Source organism: Camelus bactrianus, chromosome 6 (assembly GCF_048773025.1).
Source record: "Camelus bactrianus isolate YW-2024 breed Bactrian camel chromosome 6, ASM4877302v1, whole genome shotgun sequence".
NCBI classification, from domain to species: Eukaryota; Metazoa; Chordata; class Mammalia; order Artiodactyla; family Camelidae; genus Camelus; species Camelus bactrianus.
In genome coordinates, this window is record NC_133544.1 from 87,395,924 (window position 1) to 87,419,440 (window position 23,517).

Consider the following 23,517-nt stretch of genomic DNA (forward strand, 5'->3'; position numbering starts at 1 on the left):
GTTCATTTGCGCAATCTTTACATTCCAGTGTGCTAAAAGCATTCTCATGCAGGGATAAAAGCAGCCTTTGTCTCAGGCTTGTAAAAGGCACCATCTTGGTCAGATGCGTTAACTGTTCAACTTCGATGTGTTTCTACAATGGCTTGTGGAACACATTCTGAGACCTATCTGTACGCCAGGTGGGAACTGTGATTAGCCCCCCTTTATAGTAAGGAAGCTGAGGCCTAACGCAGTTGACTGTCTCCCCAGAGTCAGAAGGCTAGTGACTGACCTGGTGGTGGAGCTACGATTTGAATACACAACTGCACGCACTTTCATCCCTGAGGCCCCGCTGAGTAGGACTGACTGCAGTGAGATAAGCCCTGCAGACTTCAGTTTCATTTTCTGATTAGTGACTTCCTGATGTTCAAGCCCGTCCTTTGACAAGTAGGGTCACGTAAAAGCACCAAAGAAGATGACTTTTTTTTAACGCCTAGTGTGGATGCTTCCTTATTCCCTCTTAGGTTATCCAGGCAGCCGTTCTGGGAGGTGCCCACAGGGTCCCTATGGAAACGATGGTGGCTTTGAAGTCGATCTTGGAAACCTCATGGTTAGAACCACAGGACAGAAAGGATCTTTCTACTCGCCTTCCTCTCCCTGGAAACACAGTCACCAGCTCCTCCAAGGGTTTTAGGAAAGGTGACCACCGTAATTTAACCTTATTGCAAAATAAGACAATTCTGAAAGTGAAAGGGGCACACTCAGTAGAAGTGCAGGCGTCACAGGGACACACGGTCAGCCTAGTTTTAGGTCCCCAGGTCACCCTGGTTGAGGTCCCCAGTCTGCCAGGAACCTGTACGTGGACGGCACGAGCGTGCCAGTGAAAACACTCACCATCCTCACGTCCCACAGCTCGTCAGCTGGGGATGAACCAGCAGCTGCTCAGGCTGCTGTCACGTCTGCGTCTCCATCTAGCTTCACAGTGAAAGGAAGTGCTTTGTCCAAAAGGGGAAAAGAGTGTGGTGAATCACAAGCATCACCACCATCATCATGTTTCCAGGGATCTGGGGCTGGGGCAACCCCAAAGACACATGCTTCGTTAACAGAAGCCAAAAATGTCTGCACATTGGCTTTTGTAGACACAGAAAACAGCATGATGACCTAGACAGGTCCTTGCTTGACTCTACCCAATTAAATGCTTTCTCTGCTTTATTTCAGAACGGAGGCTTCTCTGCCTCCTGATCCTCCTGCTCATCCTAGAACTGGAGGAAACACAGTCATCCCCACAGCTCTTCAAATTCGAGCTCTGGGCCAAAGGAGTGGCGTGACTTGCAGGGTTAAAAAAAAATTCTGAATTTTTCGCTCATTAGATCAATCTAAGAGCCAAGCAGTAAAATGTTCCCAGCATTTTTTCCAACAAGTGTAATGAAATTCAAGGGGATTGAGGACCAAAAAGAGGTCCTCAGGGATCACCATGATGAACTTCTTCCTTCTAGGAGGGGCACTGAGGCTTCTAAGTGAAGAGCTGAGCCCAAAGCACACACCCAGGGGGTCAGACCTCCTGATGCTTAGCTAAGACCTATTTCCAGGTCACAATGCTAACTGGCTGATTTAGACTCTCATGTCTGAAATATTTCTCTCTCTAAAGAGAGGAGGGAGGGAGGGAGAGAAGGAAGGAAGGAGGGAAGGATGGGATGGGGTGGATTCAGACCACGCCATTAAAGCTCGACAATTTCAAATGACCAGTGCATGAAGATTCAAGAAAAAGACTTAAAACGCCTGCCGGGGGAGGACAAATGTCTGGCCTACCTTTGGTCTTGATGGCCGTTTCGATGTTCAGAGCATCCCGCTCAGCGTCAAAGTTGGTGTACGCTTTGACTGACCCGTACGCACTTGCGGGTGTGGAGTGCTGAGGTGAAAAGACAAACATACTCAAATATCACACACACTTAAAATTCTCTTGTTGAAATATCGATTCCTAAAATAGATTTTTTTCCCTATTGTTTCTTTTCATCATTTACATCATCTTAGGCCAGGTAACTCGGGAAGTATTAACACGCTGTCACATGTAGGAGAAGAAATTTCCGTGTTTCTCAGGAGAATTCTTCAAAGGCTCAGCTAGTCTAGGATCTGGTGTATCTACTCCTATTTTTCATCTTACTTTTTCATGCAAGCTTAAAAGCAGACAACGCAAAGCTGGGCACTTGAAACCACCCATTTCTTTGGGGAAGGCTTTGAAGAGCATTAAAATGGGCTGGCAACAATTTGAAACAAGCTGGAAATGTGGAAATGCCTGATTGACAAGTGTGTTTAGCCAAGTTTTGCTACAGGCATGTGAATTTCCAATGGGTCTGTATCGCTGAGCTCACAATTCTTTAAAAAGCAAATGTAAAACGCCTGCCTGCTTATCTCGGACTATCAGATTAAGGGAGGGAAGCGGCTTCCTCCTCTGCCCTCTACTTCGGCCACCATTGTGCCACCCAGGTGGTCAGGCCACATGGCCCACATCCTCTTGTTGGCCTCTTGTCAGCCAAGTCCCGCCTCCTGTCTCTTGTGTCCGTACCCCCCCACTGCTGTCTTTAACAGGAACCTCTCTGCCTACCACTCTTCCTAGCATCTTTTTTTCTCATTGCCTTTAAGCCATGCCTCTTCCTTTCCAATGTTTTTCAAAGCCCATTACCCTTCCAGATCTGAAGGATCTACCCACCCCCACGATAATGTGCTCCCACATCTGTGCTCCTTTCCGAAGTGTTAACGTCTCTCCTTTGGAATGTTCTTACGGCTTTCCTTTTCCCTGCTATCCAGTCCCAAAGCAAAGGACAAACAGGACTGACAATGTTCTTTAGATTGGCTGATGGCCAGTGGAGCCATCCGCCACAGCCTCTCCTTCAATGTCAAGGCTCCCTACCCCCACTTCCTCCCAGTATATATTTCCCATCACATCATGACTTTGCCATGGCTCAGTATCTGGGAAAAGTTGAGACTGAGTTGCCCTGACTTTACCTCTCCACCCACAGGCATCACATCTCGAGGCACCCCAGCACTTAGAGCAGTGAGGTTGCACAGGTTAAAAACTAAGATGCCTTCCTCCCAAGTGTCTCCCAGGACAAGGCACAAAGTTCTAAGTTCAGGACTGGACGAAATGTTTCAAAATGTACTTGTGACCACCTTGGCCAAAAAGTAAATCCAGTTAATATTTATAGCTCTGAAACACAGTGGATGACCAGGGTGTTTTCTGTATAATTTCACTACTTAAACTTTCCTGGAGGACTAGCTCAGTGGAAATGGAGCACACATCCAGGAAAAGATATTCTAAAATACTTACTGCATTGGCCACGGTGGCTACAAAATGTGGATGGAAATTGAAGGGGACACATTTTCCTATTTATTAAAACACCATCAATCACTTACAAAGGCAGGCAGTCTGCTCACTGAGCCAGATCACATATGGTTTCATTTACCGGTACTATGTTGTCTTATGCCAAAAACAACAGTGAGTAGGGAAAAGTTTTGCATAATTTTATAGTATCTCTGGAAACAAAATTAAATGGGCAATTGAAACTATTACCTGTAAAATCCATTTGTCTGAAAATCAAATTATGGAGGCAAAAGTTTTGTTTCTTTTTCCTCAAAGTATTGGGGAATACTAGACATTTTCTATTGCTGTCCCATCTCTCCACACAGGGAAACACATCATACTGGAGTAACTTCAAAGGCCACCTGAAAAGCCCTCTTGTAAAACTCGATACTAAAAATGATCTAATGATCTGATCCATTAAGAAAAAAACGTATGCAGCTCTTGGACTTGTCTGGACCTCAACATGCAGCTTACAGGGTTGCCAACAGTGTGCACAAGTTCCAAGGGGAAGATGAAAACGATGTAGGCTTTATACTCCATACAACCTGCACTCACAGACGTCATCTATCTGAACAGTGTAATGGGAAGCACCAGAGACAGAGTTCTGCACCACCTGACCCAAGCTGCTGCTCACCCACTTGAAGTGCTTTATATTTTAATTTCCGGGAGAGCACATTCTGAAATATTTGCAGGATTTATGCCTACAAACCAGTGTCACTACTGAGCTTTCATAAAAACCACTTCTGCCAAGATGATGTGAGAGATGTATGGTATTACTAGATACTTTACATATTCAGAATTTATATTATACTTGATTACTAAAGCCATTTGCAGTGACTTATTAATTTTGCATATAGCTTTTAAAGATTTTAACTGTAAAACAAAAAAAGCAAATACAGCAGAATTTCCAGGTTCCTATGAAAGACAATTAAATTTATTTCTGAGCTCCCTGATAGTCAAAGCAAAAAAGGAAATACGAATTATAATACTTTCATTATTTGGCTTAAAAAAAAAAAAAAAAAAAAGGTCCTAGTTCTTTTGGAGAAAAGCTTTCCCAGGAGCTAAATTTTTAAGAAGTCCTTGTCTGGAATAACACCCTGGACACCAAAAGAAGTCCAAAACATGCAGGATCCTTTTCAATATGGTTGTAGCTCATGCCAACCATTAATAAAATCCCAGGGCATGACGTTAAAAGTCACGTATCATTGTAACAATTACTACTACTGACATGTTAAGTACATAGCAGGATAAAATTCTAGCCACCTCAGTGTCACTAGTGTCTGTTCAATTTCAACGTGATGCCCCCAGTTTCCAGTGCCATAACGTTTCTTTCAGATTGAACTACCAGAAACAGCTAAAGTAATGGGGAGCCAGGAGGGGGAATGACTGAATTTTGTCCTCATTTTCCTTAGATGTACAACCAAAGGAAGGAGCACGGTTGTCCAGAGAGATGTCCCATCTGCAAAAATTACACAAAGTGAAAATGATATACTTACATCACCCTCCAAGCTGAGCTTGCACAGAATTTCGTGAACAGTAGACATTTTGAAAGAAGCTGGAAGAAAAGGAACAACAAAACGTCTTTATTATGAAGAGGCTTTCCTTTCCCCTGAAGCACAGTGATTCATTGTACTAATCTCTATTTCTTGGACCATTTCATCTGATGATATTAGAGTAATTTTTGCAAATAGATGCCATTCCTGTTGTATGACTGGGAAAATAAAAGCTGGGAAATGGTTTGCCTTCCGTTTGGGGTGGACCTGCTCTCACTCCGTTTAAAGAGAACCGAGAGAGACTGACTTCCAAGTACAAAAACAAAATGCTTCCCAAGACGAATGCAACGTGCTCAAGCAGGGTAAGACTGAATCTGCCAGTTCTTGTAAGAAGTGGTTACCTTGTCAAACTAGCCATTACTTTGGTAGTTTTCACCAGTAACTTAATATATTGAAAAAGGCCCTGAAAACTAGGGATGTAAATTGAAATCAACGGCATTTTCATGTCGGCTCATGCCTAAATGGAACCTTTACTACGATCTAGAATTATTTTCTTAGCTCACCAATGCTTGGAGGATATTAAACTGTTTATGAGAGAGAGAACGGACAGATTTTCTGACATTAACTCAGTCCCTAGAAGACTGAGCCTTGTATTTAAGATTCAGAACGGCTGAAATGAAGTCATCTTCCAGTTAATACACTTAATCAGGCAGTGACACTACAGCCTGATGAATCGGCTTTCTAGCTTTGCAATCACAGTTCTCGGAACTGATACACCAACCCCTGCCAATAAAAAGTGCTCAACTGGCATGAAATTTACCTCAACTGAGACAGGACTGGTCATTCAGCAGCAGCATCCCCAAAATAAAGGAAATAGAGCAGAGCTGCATCTTCAAACAGTGGGAATGATGTCTGAACTGCAGCAACTCCTGCTTTGGTTTTTGTTTTGTTTTTCTGAATATTCTTTGATCAAGGAAACTGTGCGCATGCAATTCCAGCTTTGTGTTCCCTTCCAACAGTCTGCTTAGTCTAAATGTTTTCACAACTGGCTTGGGGGGAGTAATCTAACATAGACATTTGCTAATATGGCAGAAGGCTTTGGATTACGCAGATTCCAGGTTCTGTGTGGGGTGAGTTAGAGGAACGGAAGAGACGAGGATTAGCCTTTATTTACGGTTATCGATATATTTCTGCAAGATTTTCATCCTGAGCTGTCTCTCCTACACCACTCCTTTCTTGATGCTTACAGAAGATTTCTAAGCACGGCAAAAAGAGAATCACCGCTATTCCATTCCTCTACTCCCACAACTCTCAGACACCGCAACCCCCCCCACCCCAATATGTCCCACCGCTAAAATATAACCCTGATTTGTAAAAAGTTTTCCTCTATAAACTATATCCAAACAGTGTAATATCATTTAGCACTACAAAGAAATGACCTATCAAGCCATGAACGGACATGGAGGAAACTTCATTGTATATTACCAAGTGAAAGACGCCAGTTTGAAAAGGCTCCAGTCTGTATGGTTTCAATTCTACAACTTTCTGGAAAAGGCACAATTATGCAGACAGGAAAAGGATCACTGGTTGCCAGGGATTAGAGGGGAAGGAGGGAGGGATGAATCAGCAGAGCACAGAGGATTTTTAGGGCCATGATACTGTAATGGTCTATATATGTTATTATAAGTTTGTCAAAATCCACAGAACATACAGGGGGAGAATATAGCTCAAATGGTAGGGTGCATGCTTAGCATGCACGTCCTAGGTTCAGTCCCCAGTACCTCCTCTAAAAATAAATACGTAAATAAACCTAATTACCTACCCCCCAACAAACAACAACAACAAAAATATATAGAATATACACCACCAAGAGTGAACCCTAATGTGAACTACAGGCGTTGAGGGAGAATGATACTTCCAACATATTGCTCTGGTGGGCAGTCTTAACAGCTGGGGAGCTTGTGTGCTGGGAATATATGGGAACTCTGTACTTTCCTCTCAATTCTTCCATGAACCTAGAACTGCCCTAAAATACAAATTCTATTTTTTTATGAGTCTTGCTCTGTGACTAGACTATCCAAATACACTAGCCACCAGCCACATGGGGCTACCAAGCATTGAAAAGTGTCCATTCCAAACTAAGACGCACTGTCAGTGTAAAATAAGCACCAGATTTTGAAAACTTAGTATGAGAAGAATGTAAAATCTCTGAGTAATTTTTATATTGATTATATATTAGATTTATAATATGCTGGTTATATCAGATTCAATAAAATACATTATTAAAATTTATTTTCATCTGTTTCTTTAACTTTTTTCAAATGTGGCTATTCGAAAATTTACAATTGCGTATACAGCTCACAGTTTATTTCACGGGGCTGTGCTGGTCTAGAGGATCCCAGGATGGGCGTGGTCCAATCCTAGTCCACAAGCCTTCACAGTAGCTGGGTCAGCTGAAGACTAAGTTTGAGATTTCTTGTCAAGACACAGATAGTTTGAGCCTGTCTTGATATAGCAAGAAATCTCCAACTTCAACTTGGGGCAAGAAGCATTCCAAAGAGACTCATCAGTATCCTTCTGCTGAGTCACCAAAGTGGAGACAAATTCCCCAGGACATGGGCCACCCAAGAAGCCCTGGGGTTTTTTTTCTGGGTTTTTTTTTTTTTCTTTTTCAAGCCCTGGTTTTGACTCTTACCCCTGGGGCTCAGTCAGAACTGGACTAGGTCTGCAGTGAGGTGTAAACTGGTGTCATCTTGTAATTCTAGTCCCCCCTGTAAACAGCTAAGAAATAAAAATGTCAAAACACCCTTAATGAAAAATATGAAAACGACCATATGTATGTATATGCATGACTGGAACATTCTGCGGTACACCAGAAATTGACACGTTGTAACTGACTATACTTCAATTAAAAAAAAAAAGCCAAAACAAACATAAACCAAAACAAAACAACAAACAGAAGACCAGGAAGTCAAACAGAGATGTTTCTGTGTGGATTAAATTCCACTTCTGTAGTAGACCAGGTTCTTCACATCGGTTCCGGCGTTCAGGAAATCTGAAGCACAGCAGCGCAGTGAGTTTCTGCCACGTAGCTCTTTCAAGCTGCCTTTCCAGCTCGGAGCCCTGGCTTGGGAGACAGCTGCCCACCCACGTCCCAGATGGCACCCTCAGTCCTGGACAATCAAAGACCATCTGATTCGTGTTCATTCTTCTCCCTCAGCCACAACACACTGAGCAGTCAGAAAATCAGGATTTTAAAACGCCCAAGAAATCTTCCTTTCTGTTTAATCAACCAGAGTTGTGCTGCTCTAGCATCGGATCAGTCCTACAGGCCACTAGCAACTAAATTCCTCTGTTTTATCGTCATAACAGTTCACAGTCCCTCCTGAGAGTTCAGTGGTGATCTTTTACTCCAGCTCCGTCCAGCCCTCTCTCCCCTCCCCAGCAACAGTGGACTTGAGCCAAACTGTTACTTGTTCTTCCCCAAACACACTGTCCGGCTTCAGGGCTCCGCACCTGGATTCGCGTTTCCTGCCCCACCTCCTTACCCTCGTCTCTTCTAGTTACAGACCCTGCCCGTCCTCAAGTCACCGCTACTTGGCATCTGCTCTAATAGGGTGGCTGCAGCCCCCAATCCACAGCGCTCCCTCCCACCTTTCAGTGCCAGAAACGCTTTCTGGTATCACTAGTATCCACTGAGCCAAAGTGTACTGAGTTCCTGCCACTCACTATGTGTTCTAACGGCAAATACGTAGTACAATTCAACGAAGCAGGGAGCCTGTTCTACCTCATCTGCCCCAGAGAGTCCCAGTTCCCCCACAGATTTAAGAGTGCCTCTGCACACCCTAGGTACTAAATAAACTCTCAGAAACAGTGAGCTGCTCTTTTGCATAAATAACATTTACATTATTTATAATCATCCTGCAGAAAAAGCAAAAATGTCACAATAACCGAAAAACAACATCCATGAAGCCTGCTGTTACCCCATGCAAGTGTCTCCCGTACCCACATACATATTTCCTACTTCAGGCGAGCTTGATGGCTAACACATTTTCACCTCAGAAGTAACAGACAGCCCTCATTTCTTCGCTACATCCAATGCCCTGGTTTCTTCACTACATCAGACAATTCCACCCCCGCTGAGTCCTCATCCCGTATGTAAAATTCATAAGAGCATTCAAAGCAGAGCCACCACTCCCGTTCTGGCAGACTTCTCCAGAGTATGAAAATGGTGTCACTCCTTCCAACATGGCAGCCTCACCCAGAACTCCAACTGGTTTCAACTTGCAAAGAAAAAAGAAAAAAATCAGCAAAAGCAGTCTGTTGATGAGTACCTCCACACACCAACACCTTCCATTCCCAGAGAAGGGCTGGGTCACTAGACAAGATCGTTAAACTCGTCTTTACCAGGGAAGGTTTTCATTTACAGAAAACAGCTAGAGAGGTAGACAGAGACCTACAGAAAGAGCCACACCCACTTCGAACCGGTTTGAAATAGCTCACCACTGGGATGGGAACATGCTCTCGGCTCCACCCTAGCGAAGGGAACAGAACAGTTTCCTCCGATTTTTGAAAATATTAATAAATGAGACTGTTAATTGCCTGACTGGGAAAACTCTTAGGGTGCAAAGCTAGACACTAATGAAATCTGTGCAGCTGCTGGAAAAATGAGCAACTTACATTTAACATAAGGACTATCTTAAAGATAATTTAAGGGTTTGTCCTTTTTTCCCCCTAAACCCAACAGATTTTATTGAACTTCACTGTTTCACTTCCAACACAGAGATACAACAAACATAGTACAAGCGAAACAGCTTTAGCTTCTTCCCCCAATAACAAAAGTAATAAAGCAAAGTTTGCAAACAGTTTGAAACAAAGGAAACCTAGAAGTCAACACTTCAAATAACAAAACCAAGTTCTACTGAAATGAATTAAGAACCAGCTCCAGAAAGCCCAAATACTAATTCGCACAAACAAAAACACGTTGCAACAGGGCTCGTGTGCCTGGCAGAATCTGATACTAACCCAGCATTTTGGTGGACACACCCACTTTAGTTTAAACGTGGAGTGTTGATGTGTAACCACAAAACACATCCTTAGCAACCATGATGAATCAATCAGGGACTGGATGATACAAATGAGGATTTTTAAAGCAAGAAAGTGGTGGTGGTGTGGGGGTGGAGGGATGGGATTCCCCGCCAAGCCCTGACTGTGCAGTCCTGGGTCTACAGGACTAGACTGGAATTTTAAACCAAAAGGGGGAAAAAAAAATGCTTGAGTGGGGGGTATGGGTGAAGTTCCCACTGTACTCCACTCTCCACCCCTCCCCCCAAAGCATTTTTGCTTAACAGAACCTTCCTGAAAGCATACACTTTTCTCCTTGGTTTTGTGGTCTTGATTAATGCCTGAGTCACAGGGGCAAGTCATTCCCCAGAAATCCTGGAATCCTGCCCGGTGGCCTTGAGCAACCGAGCAAGAGGGACACAGTGGCACTTGCTCTGGCCTGTCCCTCTTACTGCCTGATCTAAATCAATATTTGTTTGCTACCTCCAGGCACACTGCAGCCCCTTGCTCTCAAGAGCCTCTCCATCAATCTCCTGACAAGGGGTCGGAGTGGGCGGAAAGAGACAAGCAGGAGGAATGATGTCACTTGGCACAAAGCACATTCAGGGTTGGGAAATCAAGGTCTTCACAACTACAACTCAATTTCGGTGTTTCATGGCCCACATACGCCAGTTCCGATGGGGCCTTGCTGGTTCCAGAAAAAAGTCTAAACTCAGCATTCAAGATCTCCCACACTTAACTTTTCCATAAATAAAGCATGTGCAAACACACACACGCATGCACACCAAGCACCAAAGTCAGAGTGGGCCGTCATTCTCCAAACACGCTCAGCACTGTCTGGCTACCTCCAGGCCCGGGCTCTCCAACTTCCCTTTGCTGGGAAGGCTCAGTCTGCATCAGCTGGCATCCTCATGAGACATGGAGATATAAAAAATACTGTTACCTTTCTCCTGTACCTCTCCCCACTCTGTGCTCCTGTCTCGGTGTGTCTGTGAAATATCAGAGTGGAGTGTCTAACCACGGTCTACCATCCTATCCACCCACAGGTTTTCTCTTACTCATTCCTATTTCCTCCTAGGTCTGAGCACGGTGCCTAGCACACCGTAGGCACTCGCTCACATTTTTGGATGGTTTACACACACTGAGTCTTCCCACATTATGTCTTTTTTCCCAAGACACTCTGCTTCTTCAATTTTCCTCCTCTCCCTCGGACTGAACATCTCAAATGTAATTCTACCTCCATGCATTCAGGGCTAGGAGGCTGAAATCCCCAGCCTCTGTTCAAATCTTTGTAAAGCCTGGCAGACCATTTCAGGAGGGCAGCGTCTTTCTCATCAGGATCCCATCCCCATCCCACAGGCCAATATCCCACCTGTGTGCTGTCAGGGCCCCTCGGGTCCCGGCTCTGTCCACAGGACAGTGTGGAAATGTAACCTACGTCTCCTTAAGGCAAGAAACGTCGGGTGTGGCAGAGAGACAAAGGGCAAGGATTCCATGGGACAGCCACTCCCTGAGTCAGAACTTTCCACACCAAGCCTAGGAGCCTAACTCAGACCACATGGACGCTACTGACTTCTCCAGGACATGATTGAGCTCAGATGGTTTAAAAGCTTCAGGGTGTACCCCAGAAGAGAAATTTGAAGGTAATCTCAGTTGATTCACGCAGAACAAGCCTGGGCATCTCCTGACCCCTACTGCTGACCTGCTCCCCAACCAAATGCATGGGGACTGCGTCTGGCAACTGGAGAAGGAAAAATATACCCGACAGTGAATGGGCGGAAAAAATTTTTTTTAAAGACTGGAATTTCCTCTGATGTAGCCTACAACTAGAATAGGGTGTGGCGCCACGGAAAATGAGGGAGGTGGATTCCCAAAGGCAAAAAAAGAGGAGCATTATTTGAATTAAAATATCACTTTCCCCTTTGAAAAAAACAAAAAAGCATTCCATTTCTATTTTCGGAATCAAAACTGGAAGGCAGGTTAAGTCACAAGATAACTTTAAACAGCACCTTCCCTAAATTAGGTTAAATCTGATGCTCACATCTGCAGAACAGCTGGATTCAAGGGGCATTGAGCCCCAACCAAGTTTGGAAACTAATATTAATTTCAGAAAATGTACAGTTCAAAATCCAATTACTGCCTGCACAGCTCACTCATTTGTCTATTTTATTTTTCTCCCCACTGGATTTAAAGTCTAAAGAGCAGAGATTTTTGGTCTGTTTTGTTCACTACTGTATTCCCCAGTGCTTATGCCTGTGAGCAGAACACAGCAGGTGTGTAATAAACATTGTGGAAAGAATGTTTCAAGAAGCCCAGGAGCCCTGGGACTTCTCTTTGTGACACACCCACCCTCCTTTAGTGAGAAACACCTCGGCAGGCCCGCAGCCCTGCACGAAGACCAAGAACAAAGGCCAGACTCAAGGCCTAACGGTGCAGGAAGATCCCACAGCCCCCAAAATCAATAGCAATTATGGCAGGATATCTACCTTGCCAGGAAAACTACTTAAATTAGAAATTCGTCAGGAAACTAATGGCCACGACTGCCGGCAGGTCAATCGATAGAGCAGTCTAAAGGCTCAGAGACAAAGGATGTTAAATATTGAGACGCCAGTCCAAGACCAAGCTCCTGATGGAAGCCGGTGAGTCAGCAGTATTTCCTGGGCATTTACTACAGGCAGGCCACTTGGCACTGCAGGATATCACTAAATCCAGGTCGGTTCCCTTATCATCATCCTCCAACTAATAAAATGTACACTGATGGTCACACCCTTCCACTGCCCATGCAATGGACACTTCTGGACAAAGCCTCGACTGAAGCTTTTAGACCTTAGATGAAGTTAGAAGGGAGAACAGCGTTAAGCTGGGATGGGCTTTAACGCCCCTGACCACTGAGGACAATGAACCTGGCCTTGTCTTCCTTCGTGTTGCCCGAATATCATGGGGGTCCTTGATTCCATAGCTTCAAATACTATAAATTAAATATGTTTAGGTTTAAAAAGTTCTGTTATTTTTTTAAACAACCCAGCTCCTCTGGGGTGCTGAGGATTTCAGGACCACCAACCATTCCTAATATTGAATATTAATAACTACTGATTGAATCTGCTAGCCTCCAGCCAGGTCTAAGTATACTGACAATGGAAAGGAGGGGGGAAACACAGCTGAACTGGATAAGCACAGACCAGCTGTTGTAATAAGTCAGGGAAGAGGGTCTCCAAGGAGGCAGGAGGAAGACAGAGAAGTGGAAAGGGCGACAAAGATAAAAATTTCCAATTAAAATAATTTAATCAGGCCAAACTCTTTAAGAAACTAAGAAAAAGTTCCAATAAAATATTTCAGTAATTTATTCTTCTTACCCACATATCCTCCCTCACCCTGCTCCAATCCTCCCTTCCCCCCCTCCCCAAATTAGGCATGTGCTATCAGTACTTTGATACAGTGCACGTTAGGTAGGGGTTTCTGGGCTAGCCTGGGAACTTAAGCATCTTCCATAACATTGTTTCAGTGGGAAAGTGCATTCTGCATTTCAAATCATCAAGTTCTGGATAGGTACAGTAGCACACACTTTTGGACAGAATCCATAAGTAGAGTCAGTCTGATCGCAGGTGTCCAGACCCTCGGACTCCAGGACTTTATGGTTCTTGGTAAAGACTCAGTGGGTACCCAAGAGATTACAGCTCTTTTACACGTAGAGTGAGAATACCATTAAATAGCTTTCAAATGGCAAATCTTAACACAAAAACAATGACACTCTGTATTGGTGTGGCACTTAATGGTCTCAGTGTGCTTTACATATTTATTTTTGAATGAACTTTTTTTTTTGAATCTTCGGTAATAACCTTATTGGGGAAGGTAAGAATGAGCATCCTTAAACCGCTTTTATAGAAAAGTAAGTTGATTTTCACTTCCTACCTTCTCAACTGGGAGCTGAAGGAATCCAGCCTTCCACACCAGGCGCTGGAACCCACCTCACAGAGCTACAGGGAGCGGCCTGGGGGGCCACGCCCTTTTCTGTGCCCTCGGTCCCTGACTCACTGTCGCATTAGCGCGAGTTAGTCAGTGACAACCCTCCCCACAGAACCATGGGGGACACTTCCTTCCTGATGCAAAAGTGGCCAAGTGGGAAACTCTCCAGACACAGAAATCAGAAGTTACCCTCCTACAAGATAATCTAGACAAAGGAAAATGAGCTGAGGTTTTTTTCGTTTTGTTGTTTTATTGGGGTAGGGGGTTATGGCAACCCCCCCCCACCCTCTCCCCACTGATTCCCTCCTGCTGGTCGGCACAAGCCTCACAAATGCCCGTTTGTTTCAAAGAAAAGTAACTTGGAACGGACGGGGATTACTTTCTAGATGGCCGTAACGCTCGTGTTAAACGTAGCGGGAAGCGCCGCCAAGTCTAGTCTACAGGGTACAGGGGACTCGCGGGGCGGCCACACCCTGCCCCCCGCCGCCCCGGGTACGTATGGAATGCAGGGCCTCCCTCCGCCCCCCTCCCCGGTGCTGCCTCACCCGGCTTCCTGCGAGCACTTCGGGGGGTTGCCCGACCCCCTCCCTCTGCCCTGCACCCCCCCCTGCCTTGCACACCCCTAGGCTCAGGCCCACCTGGCCCCCGCAGAGTCACTCCTGTCCAGACCCACCCACCCCGGCCACTGCGCCCTCTCCCTGCGGAGCCCTCAGTGGGGACCGTCCCTCTAGCCCCCACCCCGGACGGCTTCCCGAGTTTCCGCCGCCCGGGCTTCTCTCTGCAAGGCCGTCTGCTTCCCCGCCTCTCCGCGCCCCACTAGCGCGGCGGCCCCGGGGGCATAGCGGGCGGGCGGGGCGCCCCGCTTACCTGGGCCGGACGCCGCGCACTGCGAGTATCCCCAGATGCAGAGCGGAGTCCGCTCGCCTGGGTGGGGCTTTTATAGCCGCCACAACCTCGCGGTGCAGGCGAGGCCCGCCCCGCCCCGCCCCGCCCCGCCTTCCTTTGCCCCAGCCGACTCGCACCCGGAGTCGGGGTGACTCACCCTCCCGGGCCCGGCCGCCCGCCCGCAGGGGCCGCCTCGCCCTGAAACGGTCCCCGCGCCCACGGCCCTGCCCTCCGGCAAAGCACCGCCGAGGCTTCCTCGAGGCCCATTGCCGGCCTCCTTTCTTCCTCCCTCTTTTTACTTGTCGAGCGCCACGTCGAGGTCTCAGTCCTCGCTCATGTTAATCAATTAGCAAGACCTGAGTCGCCTCTGAGCTTGGCTAAGTCACCTTTTTTTCAAGGCGTCAATGCAATGGAAGGAAGAACTGTTCCAAGAAATATAAATCGTGATTCCCCGGAGCTGGGCCGTTGGTATCAGCTCCCCGGTGCCGTCTGCGAACATATTAGCTTAACCTGTGACCCGCAGCTCCCGGGTGGAGCGCGGGGAGAGCTATGGGCTGGGTCCTGGCTTGCAAAGGACCGGCCCGCCCCGGCCTCAGAGTACACTGGGAGGCGCCGAGCCAAGATTGGAGTCGGGTTGGGGGGTGGGAGGCCGAAGCCAGGAGTCAAGGTCCCACCCACTCCAGTCCCGGGGGCGCCCTTTTCCCGAGCGCGCCTGCTCGGCCTCTGTCCACGCCCTCCCAGACCCGCTCGGCCTCCCGCGCCTCGGGCAGCCCTGCGAGTCCCCGTTGCTGGCTGTCCCGGGCTGGGTGGGGCCGGTGGTTTTGAACCTCGAGTTCCAACAAAGAAGTACCCTCCCCTCCTTCTTCCCGAAACGAACTGCCTTTTGTTTCTCAGCATATGAGCCCGCTCCCTGGCTTGGTTTTGCTCCGTTTGTCCCTTTTCTTCCATGCTCTGCTTCCATGCACCCCAGTGGCAGCATGCAGGCAAACATGCTTGTGTGTGACTGCGCAAATACTGTACTGAAACCTCCAACTAGCCGGAAAGTTATGCTAAGAATCCCGAAGACCTCTCTCTCTGCGCCTTTGAATTCCTTCGCGTACCTCTTTCTCCTGGTCTTGATGCTTGTGTTTTAATCTCCCGTACATCTTAATGTACACCTTTACTTTACAGCTCAGCGTCCCTTCACTCCTGGGAATCGGGAAACAACAAGGCCAAGACATCGTTGCCAAGGTCACAGTCAAGTCCAGGCCACAAATGGGGTCTCTGGGCACTCGGCCCAGAGTTTACTGTTACCATTTCTCTCACTCTGGAATGAAATAAGATAGGTACTGTGGGAAGGACAAACAGAAAATAAAGCAACTCTGTTGATACAATGCCTGGTTTACATTTATAGCTCTTCAATTTAGGCTGAAAGCTTTAGAGCCAGAAGTCATGTTTTTCTGCCTACTCCCTGAACGTTTTGGAACAGAAGGAGAACGCGGGCTCACAGTGACGGCGGACAGGACTCTGCCTCCCTTCTCGTCTCAGGGCTGGTTGCCCAGCCAATGACTTCTAGTTGTGCTGTGACAGGCCCTCTGCAGAAGAGAAGGTTTAATTCAAATCGTGAAGAATACCTAACAGCCATCCCAACTATCCAAAAGAATGCTTCTGCTTATCTTGGGCATCCAGCAAATCCAAACATACAGATCTGTTCAACAGCCAGAGTTTACTTGGTGCTACAGAACTTCACACTGGTGTTATCATAAAAAGGAAGCTATTAGAAGTCATGGTTTGCTATTTCTGAGGAATGTGGGGCCCATTCTGCCAGTATAAAAGAACTTTTGAATCTCTGAGTGCAAAGACTTTCTTTTCCCCCCATGGCTGTAAGAACATTTTACTACAACAGATCTCAGATCATGTCTGCTGTTGTGTGTAATGTCCTCTAAAGCCTCGACTTCATTTTGTTCACCCTTTATCTGCTGCACCTCAACAGGGCTAATAGTGCCTAGCTAGCAGTGATAGGCACTCATTAAAAAATTACAGAATAAGAGATTTATTCACCCAGTAATAGAACGTTAGAGTGGAGACAGGCCTTAAGAAACTAACTTGTCCAGTCCTTGATTTTTATAGATGAAGAAACTGGAGTCCAAATAAAGTCTACCCAGTCCAGAGATTAAATAATGCACTCAAGTTGCTTGCTGCATTTTAACAATTTGCCACCAAAACTTAGTGGTGAAAATGTAAAAAAAAAACCCACTTATTTGCTCATGAGTTTGCAATTGGACAGGACTCCGTGGGGACAGCTTGGGTCTGTTCTACATGATGTTCGGTGGGGCAGCTCAACTCGGGTTGATGGAAAGTAGCTTCACTCATTTGTCTGGTGCCTGAGCTGGGGTTGCCAGAATGGCTGAGAGCAGGCTGGGTCTCTCATCCACCAGGTCCTCCTCTCTACACCAGGAGAGTAATGGCAGCTGGCTCCCAAGAAGCAGAAGCTGAAGCTGCCAGGCCTCTTAGCTTGTGGGTTATCCAAAAACAAGCTGGGCTGGCTTAATGGGCTGCAGTTTGCCGATCCCTGCTTTAATCCATCCAGGCTTTGCCTTCTGGCCTCTTGATACCACTCTGAGATGTTTTTCCTTTTCCTTAAGAATGGTCCATATGTGTAGCTGAGAAGCTCTCTCAGTCTGCTTTCTGCCAAGAGAAACTCGAAGGTCCAGAAACTTCTTTCCGCTTTGAACTGTTTGTGTCCAACCTGTCAGTTCTTTCATTAATACAATTGTCTTTAAAATACTGTGGATTTTCTATAAGTCTTATTGAGGTTCATTGCATGCTCCAAAATTCACATCCAATGCAATTTCCTCAAAAACATGGTGGAATTTCTGTAAATCTTAAAGAGGCTTAACTCCATGCTCCAAAATTCCCACTGATTATTCTTTCTAAACACAGACCTCTCTCTCTACTTTGAGCTTGTCAGGCTAGAACAATTAAGATTCTCAGAAACCCTGAGATGGTCTTCAAGGTACCACATTAAATCTTTCTGGAATCTTAAAAATAAAAGGTTTTGATTTGATCTTTATCCTGAGGCCATTTCTTACCCTGCAAATCTTTCACTGGCTAAAATTCTGCTTGAAAAACAAACAGATCTTTACTTAGTGCCTTTTTCCTTCTTGTATTTTATCAAAAACAGCTAAAAGAAGACCACTGGCATTTTCAGCATTCTGGCTGGAAATCTCCTTGGTTAGATCCACCAGTTCATTAGGCACATTTTCTATCATTCATGTGACCACAGGCATTCTGCCAATACATAATAACCTAGGTTGCCTTTCCTCCAACCTTCCATAGCAATTTTCCTTACCACTTTTCCAACCTCTGCTAACAGTCTTCTCTCTGGTTACTATCACAGGGAAGTCAATATCACATATTTTAGGTTTTTGCTACAGCAACGCTCCATGTGCAGGTACTAATTTCTGCTTCAGTTAACTATTACAAGGAAATAGACCACTTCCAAATCTTAGAGGCTTAAAACCACCACCACCATGTATTTGCTCATGATTCTACAAAGGGCAGAGCTCCTGGGGTCAGCTCATCTCTGGTCTATGAGGCATTGTCTAGGAAGACCCAAATGAGGTCAGAAAATCTACAAGGGCTCCCTCCAGCAGGGTAATCACTGGTTTTCCACAGCGAAAGTGGAAGCTGCCAGGCCCAGAACTGGAACTGTCTCACTTCCATTGTGTTCAGTTGATCAAAGCAACTCACACAACCCAGGTTCAAGGGAAGGGGACAGAGCTTCCACCTCTTCATAAAGGGAGTGACGTATGTTTACATGGGTGGAAGGAACTGTTGTCAACCACCTTTGCAGACAATCTATCACAATTCTTAAACTCGTGAGTGGCAGAACTAAGGTTAGAACATATTTGTCTGTCTTTCAATTCACTGCTTTTACTATCACCCTATATCTCTCACATACCACCACTGCTTCAGTGTCTCTAAGTCCTCTACAGTATATGCTTTACACTCTCACTAACCATAAAGCTGCTATTACATTGAGCCTTGTTATATGCAATCAGTGTATAATTATGTCATATCTGAAGATGTGGCCAGAAGAGGGAAAAGATCTATCTGGAAAACCCAACTTCCAAATAATAGGAGATCTAGAAAGGAAAACAGGCAAAATGGAGGGGGAGATATCATGGATAAATAACTGAAGACAACTTTCAAGACCTGAAGGCCATGAGTTTTTAGATTGAAAAAGTCACAATAAGTGGAAAATCAAACCCAGGGCACGTTATCATGGAATTTCAGAACACTGGGTGGGGTCAGGGAGAAGTTGCTGAACAATTCCAGAGAGATTTAAAAAAAAACAACTTACAGAAGAAAGGTAAGAAAGAAGAATGGCATTATACTCAAGACTCAGATCTTACTTTCTAAATATTATTTCCCAATCAATGAACCTATTCTTGGAGAATTGGCTGGTTCCAGAGGTGGGACAGAGAAAACTCATGGTGAGCTTTGTGCTAAATTACTGATGGGAACATATCAAAAAGACACAAAAGCCAACTGGAAGGGGCTCTCACTGGTTAATATTGGGGATAATTTGAGCATGATATTGAATAATGATAGGAAGTGATGAGACACACTGAATAGTCTGTTAGTAAAACACACGCACACACAACAAAGATGGGACAGGAAAAGCTGGTAACTAGGGAAGAATGTCAACTTATAAATGTATCAGGAAAGAGAAATATAAAAAATCATTTTTTGCAACTAGAATTCCATACCCAGCCAAACTATAAATCGGGACTGTACACATAATTAACATGTTTCAAAAATTCTGTTTATGCCCATGGGCTCTGTGTCTGTTTCCCAGGGCTGCCGTAACAAATCACCACAAGCCTGGTGGCTTAAAACAACAGAAATGCATTCCTTGCGGTTCTGGAGGCCAGAAGTGTGAAATGAAGGTTTCAGCAGGGCCACACTCCCTCTAGAGAATCTACGGGAGACTCCTTCCCTGTCTCTCCCAGCTTCTGGTGGCTGTGCACATTCCTTGCAGCTGCATGTCTCCAAACTCTGCCTTCATCTTCACAAGTCTCTCCTCTTTCTTTCTGTGTCTTCTATTCTTCTGTCTTTCAGAAGAACACTTGTCGTTGGATTTAGGACAAACCTGGATCGTCAAGGATAATCTCATTTTGAGATCTGTGACTTAATTACACCTGCAAAGACCCCTTTTCCAAGTAAGGAAATACTCACAGGTCCTGAGGCTTAGGATACAGACACATGTTTTGGGGGCCACAATTCATCCCACTACATAACCTGTCTCAGGAGACTTCTAAATGATGTATTTCACCAAAATGAGAGAATAAAGCAAACATAGGAAGCACTGGATACAGAACACGAGGGATTCAATGCAATGGGGAAGAGAGAAGGTGGAACGATAGCTGTGCAGCCAGTTTACAGAGCGACCCGTCTAGACTGGAGAGGAGTGGCGAAGGCTCCCGCACGGGCGCCTCCCAAAGGGTGGGCAGAAGCAGTCACCCGGTGTGTGCGAAGGTCCCGAGGAGGAAATGATAGCTTCACTGGAGAGCTTGGGAATGAATTAGTGACAGCGGCAAGAAAAACTATCAAGTGAAATGCTCCAGGAACACAAAACATTATTGCAGCGTGCTAGCAACACAATGTTTATATCCCCTCAAATTCATGTCCTGAAACCGAATCCTCCATGTGAGGGTATTTAGAGGTGGGGGACTCTGGGTGGTGATCAGGTCATGAGGGCAGAACCCCTCATATGGGATTAGCACTTTGCTGAGGGGCCCTGAAGAGCTCTGCTGCCCTCCCCAACGTGCAGTTACAGTGAGAAGATGGCTGTCTATGAGCCAGGATGTGGGTATCTTCACCCACTCAATCTTGGACTTGCTTACCAGTCTCCAGAACCATGAGAAATAAATTTCTGTTGTATATAAGCCACACAACCTGTGGCAGTTTGTTGTAGCAGCCCAAATGGACCAAGACACAACATATATTCTCCAGAGGTGATGATAGTATTTCCCAATCCAGGTTCTCTTCTAGAATGTTGCCACTTCCCCATCAAGAGGAGGAGTGTATGCCCGCTCCCCTTGAATCTCACGTCCTGTTGTAAATTGTCTGACCAACAGAACACAGCGTAAGTCATGCCGTGTGGCGTCTAAGGCTAAATGCACAAATGCATTTCTACCTTGTTTACCTGGGACACTTGCCTCGGAATCCAGCCATCATACCACGAGGAAGCTCAGGCAGCCCATGGAGAGGTCCCAAGGTCCTCAGCCCACAGGGATGTCAGCGTGGTCCTGGCTGTCAGCTGTCTTGAAAGTGGATCATCCAGCCATCAGGTGAGCCATCCCAGGTGAGGTTGAGTGGAGCAGAGACAAGCCTTCCCCACACAACTCTGTTCAAACTGCAAACTAGTGCACAAAACAAATTCTCACTGTTTTAAGAAACTAAATTTGGAGGTGGTTAGTTATGCACCAATATGTAGCTAAAACAGTTGCCATGAGAAGGAAATGTAAACATAGTGCATTACATGGCTCAGGTTATGTTTCTATAGCCATAATTCTGTAAAGAATATTAGAGAACAATAATGTAACCATTTTGAGATTATGTGTGTATATGTATATGAGTACAAGACTCCTCATTTTTCATTAGTCCACGACAGGTACTATTTAAAACTGAAAAAGTAAGAGACACTGGCTTGTTATTTAGAAATATATTGGTGAATCTCCACGAGAAATAGCTACAAGTGTTGAAAATGTCTGGCTTTGGGGAGCAGACATTGTGGGTATTGTGGATCGAGGTAATTGCTATCTGGGAGTGTGTGTGTGTGTGGGCGCGCGCACGCGCTATCACAGAAGTTACAAATTCCCAACTCAATGTACATTCTGCTTTTTCTCCTTAGCAACAACACTTTTTTCTTTAAAGTGGGCAACAGTGTACTCAGCTTTTTAAGACTGCAGTTTTTAGCTTCTTTTGGAATTGGATGTGTCCATTTAATTAAGTTCTGGCCAAGAAGCAGCCAATGAAATTTATGAGGCAGGATTTCAGAAAAATCTCCTTAAAAAGAAAACAGTTGACACGGGGTTTTTTTGTTGTTGTTTTTGTTAGTTCTAGTTTGGGTTTTTTGTTTCTTTGTTTTTGCTCTGACCCTCCTTTTTTCTTCTCCTTCCTTTGCCTAACACTTGATGTGACGTCTGGAACTTCCTCAGCTAAAGTGGACCCTGAGGAAAACTGGAAGATTGGAACTAGACACGAAGGATGGAAGACAAAAAATTGAGGATGAAAACAAAAGCACAGGGCAAAAAGTAAGGAGGAGACCGTTTTCCTGATGAATGTGAAACTGTCAATTCAGTCCTGGACTGCTTTCATCCAGACTTCTTTTACATGAAAGAAAAAATAAATTTCTAACTTATTTAAATTGCTTACATCCAGTCTCTGATACTAATGAATAAGCTTAACTTCAACTTATACAGAATTATACAGAAATTTTATCTACGTGGCTTTTAGAACTAGTCATGCATATAACTTGGCTGAAGATAAAAATTAAACGAGGAGGGAAGATGGAAGAGAGGGAGGGAGGGAAGGAGGAGAATCAGAGTATGAGTCAGTGAGCAGTGTGGGCTTGGAGTGAACCAGTCCCAGAGTCTTGTTCTGACTCCGCTTCTTCCTGGCCAGGTGAAATCTTTGAAAACTGTTTACTCATTTGTGAACCTGGAAGACTATTGTAAAGATTAGAGAAAGTATAAAAAGTGCCTGGCGTATTGTAGGTGTTGAAAAAAACTGGCGATTTCACTGCCCTTTGGAGTCCTTTCAGCATCTGGCCCTGCTGAACTCACAGTAAGGTTTCAATAAACTCTTGTTGAATTGAGGTATCATGACCCAAATGACACAGAGCACCCTCAGTGCGGAGAGACCACAACCTTCTGTTTTGTTTTGAGACATTTTCAGGGAAACGTCTGCAGTGGCTCCAGCCTCTTTCCCAGCTGTAACAAGTAAAGTATACTTCTGGTCTCAATTCATTCTCTACAAGGGATCCAGAATATTCTTCTAAGAAAATAGTTCTGATTATACTGCCCATCTCTGGAAACCCTTCTGGGTAGGGTCCGACCTACCCGACAGCCCATTTCCCACATCTCTCACGCCCACCTTGCACCCTCGCTGATCATACTCACACCTCCATGTCTTCCTCCACGCTGTTTCCCTGCCTGGAACGCCCTGTCCCACCTTCCTCAATGGTGAGCTGCTCCTCATCCTTCAAGCCTCAGAGCAAATATTTTTTTGTGAAGGAAAGCCTTTCCCAAGCTCTTCAGGCAGATTCAGCTCTAATCTGTTTCTCCTGGCATTTATGTCCTCTGCATTCTCAGTTGGCAATTTGCATTGTTTTTTGTTTTGTTTTGATTTGTTGGTCTCTGAGACTAGGCAGGAGCTCCTGAGGACAGGCGTCTGGCTGTCACCTTGTGCTGGCATTGTCTCACCCAGTACCTGTTACTATTGGATTTCCCTCTATAAGCATCATCTTGCCCTTATTCATCCTTCAACTTCCTTGGCAAAAGCTAAAGGCTGATAGTTCAGCGTGGTTGGAAATCACTAAAATGGGGATTCTCATATGTTATTAGTGGGAAGGCAATTTAGCAGTATCTGTTAATATTTAAAGTGTCCCTGCCATTTGATTCAGTGATTTTGTTTCTAGAAAGCTACCCCGAAAAGGGTGTCATGTATGACCACAACAATATGTACATAAGGATTTAACTTGCAGTGTTTTAAGCTGATATACTC

General features: G+C 45.3%; 1 protein-coding gene across 2 annotated transcripts in view; it reads right to left on the reverse strand.

Annotated features, from left to right (window-relative positions):
* The window catches only part of ANXA2 (annexin A2), a 42,196-nt gene extending 26,973 nt beyond the window's left edge, over positions 1-15,223 (reverse strand). Inside the window, exons 1-3 of one of the 2 annotated variants that reach the window (XM_010969430.3) lie at positions 15,129-15,223; positions 4,834-4,892; positions 1,789-1,888 (exon numbers count right to left, since the gene is read on the reverse strand). In XM_010969430.3, coding sequence (XP_010967732.1) covers positions 1,789-1,888; positions 4,834-4,881 — 148 coding nt within the window. In that variant the 5' untranslated portion in view covers positions 4,882-4,892; positions 15,129-15,223. Of the gene's footprint in view, positions 1-1,788; positions 1,889-4,833; positions 4,893-14,724; positions 14,823-15,128 lie in introns of those variants that run through there. The other variant, XM_074366222.1, reaches the window with a different exon arrangement.
* Between the last annotated feature and the right edge of the window lie 8,294 nt (positions 15,224-23,517).